The sequence below is a fragment of the Thermothelomyces thermophilus genome, chromosome 1 (assembly GCF_000226095.1).
Source record: "Thermothelomyces thermophilus ATCC 42464 chromosome 1, complete sequence".
In the NCBI taxonomy this organism is placed as follows: Eukaryota; Fungi; Ascomycota; class Sordariomycetes; order Sordariales; family Chaetomiaceae; genus Thermothelomyces; species Thermothelomyces thermophilus.
Window position 1 is genome coordinate 1,627,353 of NC_016472.1, and position 16,276 is coordinate 1,643,628.

Here is a 16,276-nt window from a genome sequence, read left to right on the forward strand (position 1 = left end):
CTGACGTCAGTGACCGTCCCAAGTCACTCCACCCGCCGCAGCCAGCTTTAGTGCGGTCCCCACAAGGCGCTGTTCTTGGGTTGCAGTGGAGCACTTGGTTGTCTTCCACCCCTGCAAACAAAGTCGAGCGCCCAGTGGGCCGATCAGACGCCAGGAAAGCCCCGAGTGTTTGGTTGTCAGCGATTTGAGGAAGCTGCTGGTACAGGCGGCAGCGCAAAGAAACTACCACCTCGTGCTTCAAGACACCACCGCCTTTGTCATTTTGGCCACGATTGTGCCGCAGCACAACATCCGACTCGCCCGACTGAACGTTCACTTGCTAGCTCTGTCTTCTCCGATTCTATCCGAGATTGAACATTTTGAAACCTCGAAGGCATCTGGTGCCCTGATTGTTGAAACCTGCAATAAACGCTTTGTGGGTCGCGCGATTCTCGAAAAAAACACCTGAAGCAATCTCTCGACGCCCAGGAGGTTCCCGGCGATTCCACTTTTGATCTCCAGCTCCATTATCTACACCACGCTAGTGGAGTAACCCTAGCCGGAATTACTCCCGGATCGTCTGTTGACCGACAATCTGCTTTCACTATAGTCACGGCAAGGGTAAGCCGAGCTTGGCTCCATCGTGCATCCGCCTCTGCGCTGACCAGGACCCTAGCCTGAAAGCCCAGGATAAAGTTGTTGACATTCCCCCAATACGCGACATGGCGATCGCAAATACCTACCCTCCACCCATTCCTCCTCCCCAAACCGAGCAGCAGGCCTCGCCGCAGACACGCCAAGGCCACTCAGGTCAAGGTCACGGGCGCCGAAAGTCCAGAGCGTTCAGTTTCCGTTCGGACAAGTCTCACAGCTCGGGCAGCAATCACAAAATCAACCTGCATGAGACGTCGGCAGAAAAAGAAGCAAATAGACTGCACAGCAAAGCGGACCCGACGCTTGCCATGCATGAAGCAGAACCTGGTGAGCACCGTATCGTACGAAATTCCACCTGCGACTTCGCTAACTGTTTTGCAGCCGAGGTGGCGGCGAGTATTGGGACAACCTTCGCCCCATTAAGAAGTATCCAGCACAAGGACATCTGGGGAAACCCTATTGGTATGGTTTCATACATTGCCGCGCTTCATGGCAAGAGGCTGACTGAGTTCCATGTAGTCGACCCCGACCGTTCAAATCCGACCCGCAGTCGATGGGAACGTCCCTTGGAGACGATTCGGAGCTTTGAAGCAGCGATTGATGGCGCGTACAACAATCGGAGATCCATGATTCGCCCAGGTACGTCTGATGGACTGGCAAAAAAAAATGACATCCCCCGCTGATTGCGACTGTTGGCTTAGAAGCCGAAGGGTCAAGTTGGGGACCTAATCGGCGAACTTCTTACTATGGCGGCTGTATGAGTTCCCCTGAATCCTATCAAGGACATGATACTTACAAGAAGGCGAACAGATGGAAGCAGCGGTCGATTTGGACATGACAGCTATTATGGGAGCCGCCCGAGTTCGATGATGTACGCCAATCGCGCGGACGGAAGTCTTCCCGATCTTCGTGCCGGCAGTGTGGGGCAACGCGACAGTTACTACGAGCAACAAACCGGGTACAGCGGGTACGGGCCGTCGACGCAGAATGGGCGACGTGGATGGGCAAGGATGGCTTCCGAACCGCACTATGGTTCTTCATCCAGACAACCACCACCAGGGGGACAAGGCGATTACCCAATCCCGAGCAACCACCGCTCGAACGAGACGGTGACGACTGCTTCTGGGAGCGGTTCGTCGGCGGAACCAGCAGGTTATCAGACCGACCCGACCAGCAGCGACAACAGCTCGATTGAACGCGTACAGTCTTCTGTTCCCAGGCGGCAGCCGGAGAACGACTACGGTATTGGGTTCAGTCAGAGCGCAGTGTACCAGCCGCCGAGCTTCGCGCTTGGCGGTCAGACTGAGGGGGCGAACGGCGCGAGAGGAAACGTGGGTTACAGCAACGACAGCAACTACCAAGTGAGCGGAGTCGCCAACCACAGCAACACTCCCCCCCGGGTTCCCCAGAAAGATTCGGGAGCAGGTATCTTAAAAAAGCCGATTGTGAATAACTCTTCGCAGCAGGCACGACCAGCGCAGCCCGAGAAACGGAAGAGTTGGTTTGCTCGGCGATTCAGCAAGCACGGGTAGTACTGATGCTTGTTTTCTGGTGCTGGACCAATTACACATACGCAGTTGCTTTGTCTTTTTGTTGCTTTCGATACCCATTGTTCTCTCGACGACCGAGCAAAGGTCGAGGAAATGTCAGCTGGACTGCTTGAAACGGTGAACGCAGCAGGGTCGCGTTCCTCTGCACAGCGGACGAACGACGAATGATTCAACAGTATGCTGGCTGGTATGCTGGCTGTCTTCGGTGCTTGATGACTGGCGGTGGATGAGTTTAATCGTTTGCACGTTGGACATCTCGTAGCGTACTTGTTTTATTGGTTACTTGTATGGGATTGCCGGGGAGGGTGTGGATTATGACTTTTCGACCGGATATGCGGTTTTCATGGCTCGCGGTTGATGAGGTTACGCGGTCAGGAGGAACGTATTGTGGTGGACTGTTCAGGGTTTCGGAGGCTATTGTCGATCTCTTGGCTTGGGGCTTGACCGTTGTTCCAACTTCGTCTTTCTTTTCCATATTCTTTTTGCGTTTGAAAGATGACAGGCATGGACCTACTATGAGTAATTGGCCAGTGGGGAAGGAAACGGTTTCTTGGTCTTCCGGAGCATACTCAAATTTGTATCTTGAATGGGATGAGAAACGGAACAAAGCGGAAGCGTCTAATCATTACATATTGAGAGCGCATGGCATACCTACTCATATACAAAGTTGCTTCTCCCCCTTTGCGCACCATGTGTTGAGAAACAAAGCATGAAAGAGTATAAGCTTATTTACCGGTCCTTCTTCCCTTCCTTTGCTGCTGCTCCCCCCTGCTGCTCCGACTGGTCCTCGGCCATGGCGGCGAATATGTAACCAATGAGAACTACGTTCGCCATGATAGCCGCGAGAGCGCCGGCGTAAGTAGAGTTGCCTGGAATCAAGTCAGTCTTTCAAATACATTTTGCCCAATGGGATGAGGGCCGGGTTTGGGCTGGAGATCTGGGCGGGTAAGTGTTGACGAGAGCCAACTTTAGATAACATACCTCTGAACAGAGTGTCTACTGTGACGTAGTATGACCCGATGGGAATCACGATCATGCCTAAGGTGAAGGCAAGGAGTTTCATGATGACAGACCTGCAGCGGAGGGGTTAGATGGCGAATGAGAGTTGGGATGGAGACCCAAACTGTGGGGGATCTCTCACGTAGGGACAGCGGGCGCAATGTTGGACTTCTCATTTGCTGCCGGACTCGAGCCGATAGAGTCATCTTTCTCGAGGATGGTCTTCTCGTGGGAGATGATCCTGCGGGTGGCCATGATGAGATGGGTATCTGAAGTTCAAGGCGAGGTGAGTGTGGAAGAGAAGGTTTCAAAACTGATGTGCGAGAGTGGGCAAGTGCGACAAAGAGATCCTGTTTCGATCAAGCGGGACAACAACGAATCGTTCTCGGCGGAATCAATCTGGCTTTGATTGGGTTGACAGTGCGCAGGGTTGCTGATGCACACAGACCGAGGCGCTTACGGAGTTGTAACGGATTGCAAGGTTTGTATTGCGTACTTCGGTACTAGTGATCCAACATCGCGTTAATTGACTGAAGAGGGCACGTGTCGACGCGACTAAACTACCTCAGCTTGGGTCGCGTCGCCCCGCAAAAAACTTACCCATCAACGCGCTGTGGGGCGCTGATCAGGTCGGTCTGGCGTCGTGATGCCGAATCGGGCTCAATTCTTGATCCTTTCAAACCCCACGCCGTTCCTCCCAGCCTCGAGCACTTCGCCTTGGGACGGAAGAAGGAAGACGGGGATTCATGAGATCCTCTTAAGTGCTCTAGATTTGCATTGCACTGGTTTTTTTCTTGTTTTGTCTTCTTTATCCGGGGCCCTGTTCAGCACCTCTGTGTGTTTAGTACTTTTTGGTTGACCGCCAAAGTTTCCTTTGGGCGAAGTTGCCCACCCGTTGCTAAGCGCAACAGATGCCTTTTCTCTGACTCCTTGGGCTGGGGAGTTCCTTAGTACATTTTCTGTATTGCTCGGCGTTTCGGAGACCGTCCGTCTTTCACAATGGAGTTTTCCTCTTCGCCGCCCGCAAATCGTCGGCTCCTCAGCCTCGAGGACGACGACGACGACGACGACGACGAGCTGACCTTGGTGACACAATCCCCTTACTTTACACAACCAACCCAAGTCGTTGAGCGACCGAATCCACAATTACCGCCAGTCGCGACTTCTTCTCCCAAGTCGATCGTCGAGGTGCCTGCCTCGTCCCCGTTCCGGCCACAGGCTCTTCAACAACGACGCGGGCCCCTCGCGAATGTCATGGCACCTGCTGGTACGACGTTCAGGCCTCCTGCCCAGAAGCCTCTGCCGATAACAAAATCTGCGCCAAAGCGGGAGTTTGTCATGATCTCGGATGACGAGCTTGATGCCCCGATCTACGCCGGAGGTGATTCCTCGGATGATGACGAACCCTCGAGAGGAGACATCCGCCCGTCCTCGTTTCAGCCTAGGGGGCCGAAGATCTCACAAGTTGCGCCCGAAGGCCAAGCAGTCGCGAAGAAGACGGTGGGTTACAGCTGTAAGCCCTTGGGTGCACTGGACAGCGAAGGCTAACGAGATACAGGCTGCCAAATCTGCTTCTACCAGCTCCGTAACGAGCCCAGAGAAATCCTATGTCTTACAAAAGGATTGGGTATCGCTTTCACCATCTTCTTCATCGCAGGAAAGCTTCGAGTCCTTGCGGAGGGTTTCCCCTCCAAAGCCAACCCGGCGACGACTTGTACAAGGCCGACGCCCGCGCTCAGCGAGCCCCTCGAGTCCCGTACTCAGCCTCAGCCAACAGACACCACAACGAGCGCAATTAATTGATCTGGTTAGCGACGATGATGTGGGAGACGACTACAAAGCGTCCAAGACGTCTTCGCAGCGCGGTTCTTCGCCGGTGGGAGGTGAAGAAGAGGATCCTTTTGACAAACGGGTCTTGAACTACCTGAACACTTGCGACGTCATGCAGCTTGTCGCCATTGCGAATGTCAAAGAGGATAGTGCGAAGCTGATGGTCTCTCGTCAACCGTTTAGCGACCTTGAGGAAGCCCGGAGGGTGACAATATCCCAGAAAAAGCGTGGCAAGAAAGCTGCCAAGGTTTCGATCGGAGATGAGATTGTTTCGGCAGTCAGGTCCTACGCTCGTGCGCTGGATGACATTGACCACATCATTGCGGTCTGCGAATCCCAAGCGGACTCGCTCAAGGCGACAACCTCGAGGTGGAATATCGATCTGACAGGTCACCTCCGCAGCGACTCAAAGCCCGACGACGGGAAGCCAATGACTCCAGTCAGCGTTGAGGACTCGGCGAAACTGGTGGAGGTGCCGCTGCGTCAACCAAAGCTCATGGAGGGCTGCACGATGAAGCCATTCCAGATCTACGGCCTCAACTGGCTACACCTGCTTTATCAGAACCGGTATGGCGGTATTCTAGCTGACGACATGGGTCTCGGCAAGACCTGCCAGGTCATTTCGTTGATCTGTTCCATTGTTGAAGACTATGAGCGCAACGGCCGAAGCATGGATACCCGCCCGTGGCCGAACCTCATCATCGTTCCCCCCTCTACGCTGGCAAACTGGGCTGCAGAGTTTGAAAAGTTTGCTCCAAAGCTCAATGTCACGCTCTATCAGGGCAGCCAGTCTGCCCGAGACGAAATTGCCTTTGACATCGGGGAAGATCCGTCTAGCCATCATGTGGTCCTGACTTCATACTCGCAACTCTCAAGGAACGATGATATCTCCAACCTTCGTCGCCTCCGGCCAACCGTGGCGGTGTTTGACGAAGGTCACAAGATGAAGAATCCCAAGACGAAGGTGTATAAGGATCTGCTCCGCATAACGGTGACTTGGCGTTTGGTACTGTCCGGCACACCGGTTCAGAACAACCTCATGGAGATGGTCGCTCTCTTGCAGTTTGTCGAGCCGAAGCTGTTCCAAGACCACTTTGAGAATCTGGAAGCGCTGTTCAACCAGAAACTGTCATTGACAGCAGTTTCCAAGGGAGCCCTCTTGCACAGCGAGCGGGTTGCGCGTGCCCGGACGATCCTCGAACCGTTCATCCTTCAGCGGAGAAAAGAGCAGGTGCTGCAAGACTTACCGCCCAAGACGTCCAGGGTTGTCACCTGTAAGATGGATCCTGTTCAGGAAGCCATATATCGAGACTACGAGAGACGGTTTAGGAAATCCGACTCTTCGGCTTCCGATCCTCGAGTCAAAGAAGGCCGGGACAACGACACGAACAATGTCTGGATCCAGCTGCGAAAATCAGCCATCCACCCACAGCTGTTCCGGCGGTTCTTCAAGGACCGCGACGTCGAGAAGATGGCCGAAATCCTGATGAAGAAGGTGCCGCAGTCAGAGTTGAGACAGCCGAGGCTCGACCACCTGATAAACGAGCTCAAAGCTCTGTCCGACTTTGAGTTGCACCTCTGGTGCAGGGACTACGAGTGCATCAGGCGCTACGATCTCCCGGATAAGTCATGGACGGATTGCGCCAAAGTCAAAGCGCTCCTCGAGTTGGTCCGGGAATACCAGGCAAACGGGGATCGCACCCTCGTCTTCACGAGATTTGCCAAGGTGATCGAGATCCTAGGCGAGTGTTTGGCGTCGGAAGGCATCGAATACCTGTCTCTCCAGGGAAATACCGATGTCAGCGCGCGGCAGGAGCTGATCGACGAATTCAACGCCGACGAGTCCATTCCCGTGTTTCTCCTGACGACAGGCTCCGGCGGTACTGGCATCAACCTTACGGCTGCCAACAAGGTCATCATCTTTGACCAATCTGACAACCCGCAGGACGATATTCAGGCCGAGAACCGTGCTCATAGACTTGGGCAGACGCGGCCGGTGGAGATCATCAGGCTGATCAGCGAGGGGACGGTGGAGGAGCTCGTGTACAAGGCGTGCGAGAAGAAGCTCGAACTCGCCAACAAGGTCACGGGCTGGAGCTCGGTTGAGATGACGTCGGGAGAGATGGAGTCTGCAGTCAAGAGCGAGCTACTCCGGCAGGGTGTGTCGACCCCTCCAAGCGGGAATTGAATTGTTGTCAGTCCCCCGGGAACCTGTCTTCTCCACCCGACGCCAATCTATCCGTCTACTCTCACCCTTCCTCGGGATGGGCGTTCTCTGCTTCGGGTACAACCTGCCCAGCATTTACAAAGAGCGTGGTTTCTCTTACGACTTTGTGGTTCTGTATGATCAAATATTGACACATGCCCATGCATCGGTGGCTCTTCATTGGAGCTTGCCGAGGATTAGTCGGCCACGGTTCTTCTACGGCAGCAGCGAGGAGGAGGAGCATGATGAGACGCATAATTTAGAGGCGCCGATACATAGAGTTAGAGGATAAAGAAATCTGTAATTGGCGGGTCTACACATGCAGAAGAAGTAGACGACGTGACAATGCATGCCGGGGGGCCCCATGTAGTATTTTGCTTGAATCGAGCGGCGTAGAACAGGTCGACTATGCTGCATGGGCGTTTGCACTCTACTTTGATGGGCCGTCATCCTCGAGATACCTAGGAAAACTCGTGATGGGAGTAGTAATCTTGTGGTAGTGCGCACTGCCCACCTGGGTGTCCAGTTGTACTGTACATTTTCTACAAGTAGTGTACGGCGTACCTCGGTTGGTACTGTGTATGAACAGAGAGTACTGCGTGATTATATAAGGTCCGGTGATGGAGCAATCCTTCCCACTCAGTGTGGGTCGGCTTTGCCAACGCTGCCAACGGCCGAGGGGCCCACTGCGGGGACTAGCCACTGCGGGGGCCCATGACGAGCACCGCCGTGGATTATCACATGCTTGCGACATCAACCGGGAAGGGGCTCACGGCACTGCAGCCACGGGAAATGGAAGCCCACCGACCTTAAGTCCATACCTGTCCCGTCAACAAACCTTCAAATGTTGGCAACATCCTCCCCGTGCGCTCGAGAGCTTGTGGATTATTAAACTCATACGACATCCAGGAGGCGGCACACGGGCTTTTTATTTTCTTTTTTTTTTCCTATGCGCTGCCTAGTCCCTGTGACCGCCCGCCCGCTCCTCCCGGACCGCTCTGGACCCAGATTCGGTCTCATCATTTCTTGATTCAGCACGCACCTCCTCCCATCCGTGGCTGGTTTTCTATGCAGTTCTAGTAACCCGTAATTAGCTCAGCCTTCTGGCATTTTACTTCTGGAGCTTTTTCTTTCCTTTTTTTTTTCCCTTTGTTTGGTTTCTTGTCTCTCGGCGTTGCCGCACATGCGATTCTTGATTCCACACATACCCCCGGATCATTGGGTTTAGGGTGCCCTGTCGGTTGTCATCCTGTCCGACATGTCGTTTCTCATAGCTCTCTGGCACACGCTCTGGGACGTCGTGTGGTTCTGGCAGGCGGTATGTCCTCTTTTGTTCTCTTGCCCCGGGTCGGCGCCGATGAATAACATGTCAGCAGAGGACCGTCTCGTACTTGTTCGAGCGCTCCAAACTACAAGAGTACGCCCATGACCTCCGTACCGCGTCGACCTACGAACAATGGGCCGAGGCGGCACAGAACCTCGATCTCGGCCTCGGTCTTGACCTGTGGCGCCACGACCCGACGAGCAAGGACTACGACTTCCGGCTGATCAACGAACGGCTGCGGCTTATCGCCAACGCCCGCAAGGCCGGAGACGTCTACGAGCTCATCAACACGCTGCGCACGGGACTCGTCCGCAACCTGGGCAACATCACCAGCCCTAAGCTTTTCAATTGCGCCTTTGCCGGCACCAAGCACCTCATTGAGGAATATGTCCAGCAGTTTGTCGAGGCGATCCAGGAGATCGTCATGCTGCCGCCGCCGCCACAGGACGAGAGGCAGCCGACAGTGGAATGGTTTGCCCCGGAGTGGGAAGACGGCGAGCTGGGCGGGAGCGGTAGCAGCGGCGCCGGTAGCGGATTCGAGGGTGGCGGTGACGAGAAGAGCGCCATCAGCGCTGCCGCCGCCGCGCGTCTCAGCAAGGGCGGCATGGCCAAGGCGACACTCCCGACGCAGCACTTGCTCGACTTTGTCCACGACACCAGACAGGGTTTCGGCCGGACTGCACTCGTGCTGCAGGGCGGTGCCATATTCGGCCTCTGCCATCTCGGCGTAGTCAAGGCCCTGTACTTACGGGGCTTGCTGCCGCGCATCATCATCGGCACGGCGACTGGAGCCATGATGGCCGCCTTGGTCGGGGTCCATCCCGAGGAGGAACTCCCCCGGATACTGACGGGCGACGGCATTGATCTTTCGGCGTTTGCGGCCAACGGTAGGGACCCGGAGGGCCACAACAAGCGGGTCATGCAGTCCCTGTGGACGAAGTGGGCTACTCTTATCAGGAGGGTGCGCCGGTTCCAGAGGGAGGGCTACTTTCTGGATGTCAAGGTCCTCGAGGAGTGTGTCCGGGCGAATGTGGGCGACCTTACCTTCGAAGAGGCCTACAATCGCAGTAAGCGGGTCCTCAACATCACCGTCGTCACGGCCGGGCAGGAGGGCATTCCGACCCTCCTCAATTACATCACCGCCCCCAATGTGGTAAGTTACTATCTTTCCTCCTCTCCCTGTCCCCTCCCCCCCGGGGGGACACCTCGACGTTGCTGACGGTTTCCCGTTTCCAGCTGGTCTGGACGGCCGCGGTGGCTTCCAACGCCTCCTCGACCACCTTCTATGGCCACCGGCAGACGAAGATCCTCTGCAAGGACGCCCACGGTAACATCACCCCTTGGGCGCCCGCCGACACGGTCGATTTTCGCCACTGGACATTCGCGTCGTACACTGACCGCAACGCGCCCCTCCAGCGCGTCGCCGGCCTATTCAACGTCAACCACTACATTGTCAGCCAGGCGCGTCCCTACCTGATTCCCTTCCTTCAGTCGGACATGCACGGGCCGTCGACGTCGCAGCAATACGGCAGCATAGGGTGGGACCCGCGGCAGCACGGAAGCATGTTCGCGGCGGCGCGGACCTTCATCACGCGCATTATCGGCCTGGAGACGCGCCATCGCCTGCGACAGCTCGACCGTCTCCACCTCCTGCCGCCGTTGATCCGCCGATTCCTCGTCGACGAGCACCTGCCCGGGCCCAGCGTCACGCTGGTGCCGCAGGTCGGCCTGACCGACTTTGTGCGGCTGCTGGAGACGCCCACGAAGGAGACGCTCGAGTACTGGATCCTGCGTGGCGAGCGCAGCGTGTGGCCGGCCGTGGCCGCGCTATGGGTGCGGTGTGCCGTCGAAATGGAGCTGGACCGTGCGTACCAGGAGGTCAGTAGGTACAAGGCGGGCGACCTGAGGAGGAAGGCAAGCGAGATTGAGCAGCTAGGGAGGGAGGTAATGGGGGCGAACGGGGAGCGGTTGGCCGGTGCTGCAGGTGAGAACATGGGGGTCGGAGGAGGGCAGCAGCTGGTCATGACGGTGCAACGGCCGAGGGCGTGGAGCATAAGCGCGAGGTGCCCGCCGAGCGCGAAGACGGTGCTTTGATCCTCCTCCTCCTCCTCCTCCTCCTCCTGTTGGGTCTCTCTGACATGCCTTGCTTGTCTTTGAGCAGGCAAGGCTTAGTTAGTGATGGGCAGGAAACAATAAAAGGGTGGGACCGTGGATGGGAGACGGTATTAGAATGGAAGCATGATCCTACACTATTGGGCGGGCTTATTGCAAGAACGACTCGGGCAAAAGAAGAAAAACGGGCTCAGGAGTTGGAGCTCGAGGGTTGGGCATACGGCTTTGGTATCCGGATGGTTCATGTACTGTACATACAGATCTGAATTCCTTCTGTAATTGTGGTCGCCTTCAGTCTCGCGTCATGGAATCGGCGGGGCAACAGACAACCTTTTAGGCTGGCTAAGATGATTGCGTAGTCTACGGAGTAGATATCTGCGTACGGGACTCGCTAGCGTAACTTGGTACCTATCTATGTACCTTACCTAGAAAGGATAGTACACTCCGTATTATGTGTAAGTACGGAGGTTGGTCCGGGAAGACTTTGCAAACCTATGCCAAGGCTAGGCATATAATAACGTGCGAAGTGCACCTATAATCTTATTTATACTATAACTTGTATAGTAAACAGATCCTCACCGTACATCCAGGTTCCTCTCTACCTATCCTGCCCATCCTGCCCATCCTGCCCATCAGAGCCTACAAGTCTTCCAGACACGGTAGTTGTAATACTTTCTAGAGCGTTCTAGTAAGCTATCCTTTCCTAACTTGATAACTCCTACTAACCGGCTATTAGTCAGCCTATGTTATAATGGCTCCCCTGCTTACAGACTCTTCTATACCTACTAAGTCAAGCCGTAAATATATGACTATTACTTAACGTGTTTAAGCTTTTACCTTCTATTCTAAGGGAGCTAAGATATCCGAAATCGAAGCTATTATTGGTATAAAATAGAAGGCATTTTATACTATATTATAAAGAGTAAAAGAATAAGGTTATATACCTAATAGGCCTATTAAAGATAGGTATATTATAAATACTTTAAAGTTTAAGAGACTAAAAGTAGTAATTAAACCTATTACTTAGATTATTAAATAAGTAGTAACTAAAAATAATACTATAAGATAATATACCTATTAATAGATTACTAATATAGTATTAAAACTACTAGATAAAAAAGGGCTAAGTTAAATAATAATTTAGAAATAGCTTAAGTAAGCTAGTTTTAAGAATATTAAGTTAATAATAAAGCTAAGATTAAATAAGGCCTAGAAGATAGCTTGGCTTAAATTTACTATAAAGGTTAAAGATTAAACCCTAGAAGATTAGAAAAAGGTAATATAAAGCGATAAGACCTCTATTATATTAGGTACTATCTATAGAAAATGTTCTATCTAGCGTCAAACCTAGGAAGTAAATAGCTAATATTATATTAATAGGTATTAGAAGGGCTAGATAACTTTTATATTCTAAGGTTATTTTACTTAGTTAGAGATTAATCCTTATTATTATTAGCTAAGGGAGATAATAAAGATAAAGGCAAAATATTAGAAGCTAATTAATAATTATAATAATACTTATAAGAAATAAAATTACTAGCTATAGGAACTTAAAATAGAGATATAAAGATTAAGGCTAGTAAGAAAAGGAGGTTATAAACTATTATAGAAATATACCATAAAGACTAGTAAATGGGTATATTAAGGGAAAGGAAAGATTAATTAGATATATTACTAATAAGAGGTTCTTCTTCCTCTATTCCTTCCTTTTATAAAAGAGCTTCGAAGGAAGTATAGTCAAAGTTATTGCTATAGCTTAGAGGCTATAATCAGTATAGCTCAGAGAGGCTGCAAAGGTATGACACTATAGCGGTATTCGTGCCGTAGGCGGCAGACCAACTATTACGGTCTATAGAAGTAGGTAATAAAGGCGTTGATTGTTCTAAGTGCTAGAGGCACTTAGAGAAGCTGTCTAAATATATATTGACCCTAGCTCTTTATCCCTGTTAGTAGGTCAGTTAGATCTAACCTATAGATAGCCAAATACTATAACAGGTGCTAGGGTTCGAAAGGAAAAATGACGACCTGTCATAACTTAGTAAATATATTAGTCTTTTGTCTATTACGACAGTCCTTATAATTATTCCTCTATCCTACGGTTATATCTATTCGCTTATCTGTTAGTCCTTCTTACTACTAGCCGGGCCTAGGTTATCTAGGAATATAGATAGTGCTGATAGGCGCTCCTACTATAGGCGTATAAGAGTCCTAGCCCTGGCCTAGGTATCCCTAGCCAGGGTACAGTTACTATAGAGCGTGCTAGCGGCCTTCTTACGCAAGGGGCTCTCTTACACTAGTATTTCTAGCCGTAGTCGTTTCTGGCTAGTTTGTTATTTTTATAAAGTGTATGGTAAATTGGTTTATACTTACGGTCCTTAGAATAGCTAGTAATGATTCTAGCCTTAAACTTATTACTAAGTACTAGTTCCATAATAGTCATATCTACTATAAAGATATCCTTATCCTACTACTTGGTTCTAATGTCTCTAAGTTTGTTAGCTATACTATTCTTAATCTTTGGATCTTTCTATTCCTATATAGGTAATCTTAATAATATATTAGGTATAATATTTAAAGTCCCTAGGATATAAAAGATATTAAGGTTAAATCTAGACAGGTAATTAATAATATTAGCAAGTTTAAGGTTAGCCTTAGCTAGATCTATTATAATTAAGGATATATACTTTATAATCCCTTTTATAGGAGTATAGTTAGTAAAGACATTGACTAGATGCCTATTCGATTAGACTATTTTTCTAAGCTTCCTAATTACCTAGATAAGTACGGCAATCTCTGCCTTGGTAGATCTATAGCGTTTTTCCACGTTAGTAGTCGCTTATAACATAAATAGGATAGGCTATACCTCGCTTATAGGAATATCCTTACTAGGAATTTTCTCTCTATCCTAATCGTCCTTAAGTTAGAAGGTAATGACACTATAGCCGTCACGATAGGCATCTAAATTCAGGATTAGTAGCTTTTCTAGGCAGTAGTAATAGAGGAACTCCTAGTTATATAGGTACTCCTATAGTAGTCGGAATGACTCGAGTTCTTCCTTAGTTAGAGTAAATTTAACAGTAGATATAACCACTTTCCGGGTACGTTTAGCTTTCCTAGGGTTCAATTTTCCTTCCTTCTAGGCTATTACTATTAGTGCCGTCTTCCGGGCTTAAAGTGGCCTTACTTTGGCGTCAAACCATAGAATGCCTTTCCTAAGCTATCCGGCCATCCTAAGGTAATGCTCTAAGCTATCGAGAGTATCTAGGAACTTTAGCTTCTTAAAGGTAGTAATATGGTTATCGGTTTTAGTAATGCCTTTATCGTTTATAATATATCTAAGGAGTCTTATAGCTAGGTATCTTATAAAGGATTTAGCTATACCTATATAGATATGGGCCTTATCAAGGATTTTGTAAATAGTATATAGGTATTCGAGGTACTCTTCCTCTATTTTGTTAAAGATAATGATATCGTCGATATATACCCTGACGAAATGGTGGTATTTAAGGAAAAGTCTATCTATATAGCGTTAGGCAAATGTAGGTATATTTTTAAAATCTATAAGCACTATATTGGATTTTTCTAAACCGTAGTAGCTTATAACTACTATATAGTTACTATATTCCTTAGTAACTAGTAACTAGTAGAAGAATCTTAAGGCGTCTAGGGCTATAAAGAACTTATTATTAACTATAGTAGCCATAATGTCATCCTAGTTAGGCAAAGGGTAAATATTTAGAACTATAATTATATTTAATAGTTATAGGTCGACTATACTTCAGCTCTTCTTGACCTCTACTCCTAGCTTCTTAGTAACCTTTCTCTATATAATAAATACTGGGTATATAATAGGGGTTAGTTTATCTATAAAGGTAAATCTACCGGATGCCTAGAGCTAGTCGTAGTGCTTATCTAGAGCCTTATAGTCTTTAAGCCCTATTAGGTATAGTCTGACTGTATAGACTTGCTTTTGCTAACCGTTAACCAGGTTAATCTATATCTTCTGGTTTTCTGGTATTAGTACGATTTCCCTATTATGGTAAAGGTTATATCTATCTAGAAGTTCCTTTACCTTAAGCGTAAACTCGGGATTTACGTTAGTAATGCTAACGCTATCCTTGCTTTTAATGGCTAGGATATTGTTAGGTTTCTTAATACTATAGGATAGGGTATAAAAGTTAACCTTGTTTGGTGGTAGGAATTCCTAATTACTATTGGTACCTTCTTAGTAATATATATACTAGGCTTCCTCTAGCTTTTCCTTTAGCTTCTGCTTAGTAATTCTATCCTAGACCTTGGTCTATATATCCTTTATATCGCTTGTATTGACTTAGGCAGTAGTATCCTCCCTATAGTATTCTAAGAGGTGGCTAATCTTATCTTCTTTCTATATAACTATAAGGATATTAGTGTCATTTCTAATGATAGCTACCTAGGGTGTATACCGATTAACTATAACATCCTAGACTCTGTCTCGGCTAGTAGTAAAGTAAAAGTATTTATCCTCTAGGGTAGTATTAGGCAATAGGATAAAGTAAGTCTTGACTATCTAGGTAGAGTATATAAAAATGATAGTATACTAGATAGTGGTAACCTTCTAAGAGATAGGCTTAGGGTTCTTCTTTATAACGTCCCTATAGACCTTTATATTTACTAGCAATCTAAAGGTACAGATACCCTTGACAAAGTCAATCTTAATACTATAAGCCGTTATAAAGTCAATGCCTAGAAGCATTTTTAAAGTAAGTTCGTTAATAACATCGGCCGTAATATAGATATATCCGTCAATTAGCATATTCCTAGCCTTCTCTAGGATATAGAAGTCAAATTCGACCTGTTCGCTAATCCTAGTCTTCGAATTAACTCCCTTAAGGGTATAGGGTTCGCCCTTAATCTATCGGGGATTCTTTACCTATTAGGTAATCTATATCTGATTAACTAGGTTAGTTAAACTACCTATATTAAAATAGATATCTATAATCTAGTCTCCTAGGTTAGCTTAAACCGGAATATATAGGTAAGACGTTTTCCTTAGCCGGTAGAAAGGTATTTCTATACTTAGGTTAGCTTCCATTATTTGGCTAGGTTTAAAGGAGAGGAGTACGGTTTCCTACTCCTATTCCTTAGGTAGTTCTAACGGTATAGTCGCTCCTTCTATAAAGTCCCGTTCTACCTAGGGAAGGTCTTCCTTCTTTAGTAGTTCTAGTAGTTATAGTTTCTTCCTGTAATTCTAGCGTAAGTGATAGTATAGCGCTCCTTGGCTTGTAAATGACTATCCATAGAGCCTGTAGATATTGTTATCTTCCTAGATATAGTCTTCCTTAATGGTACTAAGGAAGTACGCCTCTCTGTTACTACTATCTCTATTAGTCTTGGATTTATAGTCGCTAATTAGGAAATAGCTAATAGCTTTAAGCTCCTTATATTTGGCTTTAGCTTTCTTATCCTTGCTAGATATTACTATAGTATTATAGTAGTAGTAGGTACTATCCTTGTTAATACGCTTCTAGCTATAGTAATAGAATCGTCAGAAGTAAGGATTCTATTTGCTATATCTGCCCTTCTCTTAGGGTCTAGTGCCCTAGGGACGGTTACCCCTGCCTTAGTCATTACGGTCTTTTA

At 48.8% G+C, this 16,276-nt stretch overlaps 5 protein-coding genes across 5 annotated transcripts; 3 read left to right on the forward strand and 2 right to left on the reverse strand.

The window, feature by feature from the left end:
• The first annotated feature begins 101 nt into the window (after positions 1 to 101).
• Positions 102 to 2,318, forward strand: MYCTH_2294768 (uncharacterized protein). The gene is made up of 5 exons (XM_003658638.1): positions 102 to 600; positions 664 to 960; positions 1,015 to 1,095; positions 1,153 to 1,272; positions 1,444 to 2,318. The coding sequence occupies exons 2-5, from the start codon at positions 942 to 944 to the stop codon at positions 2,163 to 2,165; spliced, it is 942 nt and encodes a 313-aa protein (XP_003658686.1). The 5' UTR covers positions 102 to 600; positions 664 to 941; the 3' UTR covers positions 2,166 to 2,318.
• A 474-nt stretch (positions 2,319 to 2,792) lies between these two features.
• On the reverse strand, positions 2,793 to 3,629 carry MYCTH_2087521 (uncharacterized protein). The gene is made up of 3 exons (XM_003658639.1): positions 3,325 to 3,629; positions 3,165 to 3,256; positions 2,793 to 3,052 (listed from the first exon to the last, which is right to left on the reverse strand). Exons 1-3 carry the CDS (start codon positions 3,435 to 3,437, stop codon positions 2,913 to 2,915), a joined length of 345 nt encoding a protein of 114 aa, XP_003658687.1. The 5' UTR covers positions 3,438 to 3,629; the 3' UTR covers positions 2,793 to 2,912.
• Positions 3,630 to 4,181: 552 nt separating this feature from the next.
• Positions 4,182 to 7,200, forward strand: MYCTH_44797 (uncharacterized protein; the record flags this gene model as incomplete). The annotated part of the gene is made up of 2 exons (XM_003658640.1): positions 4,182 to 4,682; positions 4,735 to 7,200. The coding sequence occupies 2 exons, from the start codon at positions 4,182 to 4,184 to the stop codon at positions 7,198 to 7,200; spliced, it is 2,967 nt and encodes a 988-aa protein (XP_003658688.1).
• A 1,155-nt stretch (positions 7,201 to 8,355) lies between these two features.
• On the forward strand, positions 8,356 to 10,674 carry MYCTH_2294774 (uncharacterized protein). The gene is made up of 3 exons (XM_003658641.1): positions 8,356 to 8,536; positions 8,595 to 9,695; positions 9,779 to 10,674. Exons 1-3 carry the CDS (start codon positions 8,477 to 8,479, stop codon positions 10,634 to 10,636), a joined length of 2,019 nt encoding a protein of 672 aa, XP_003658689.1. The 5' UTR covers positions 8,356 to 8,476; the 3' UTR covers positions 10,637 to 10,674.
• Positions 10,675 to 13,871: 3,197 nt separating this feature from the next.
• Positions 13,872 to 14,168, reverse strand: MYCTH_2049886 (uncharacterized protein; the record flags this gene model as incomplete). The annotated part of the gene is made up of 1 exon (XM_003658642.1): positions 13,872 to 14,168. A coding segment is annotated over one exon (297 nt), but the record flags the coding sequence as incomplete, so codon positions are not given.
• Positions 14,169 to 16,276: the final 2,108 nt, after the last annotated feature.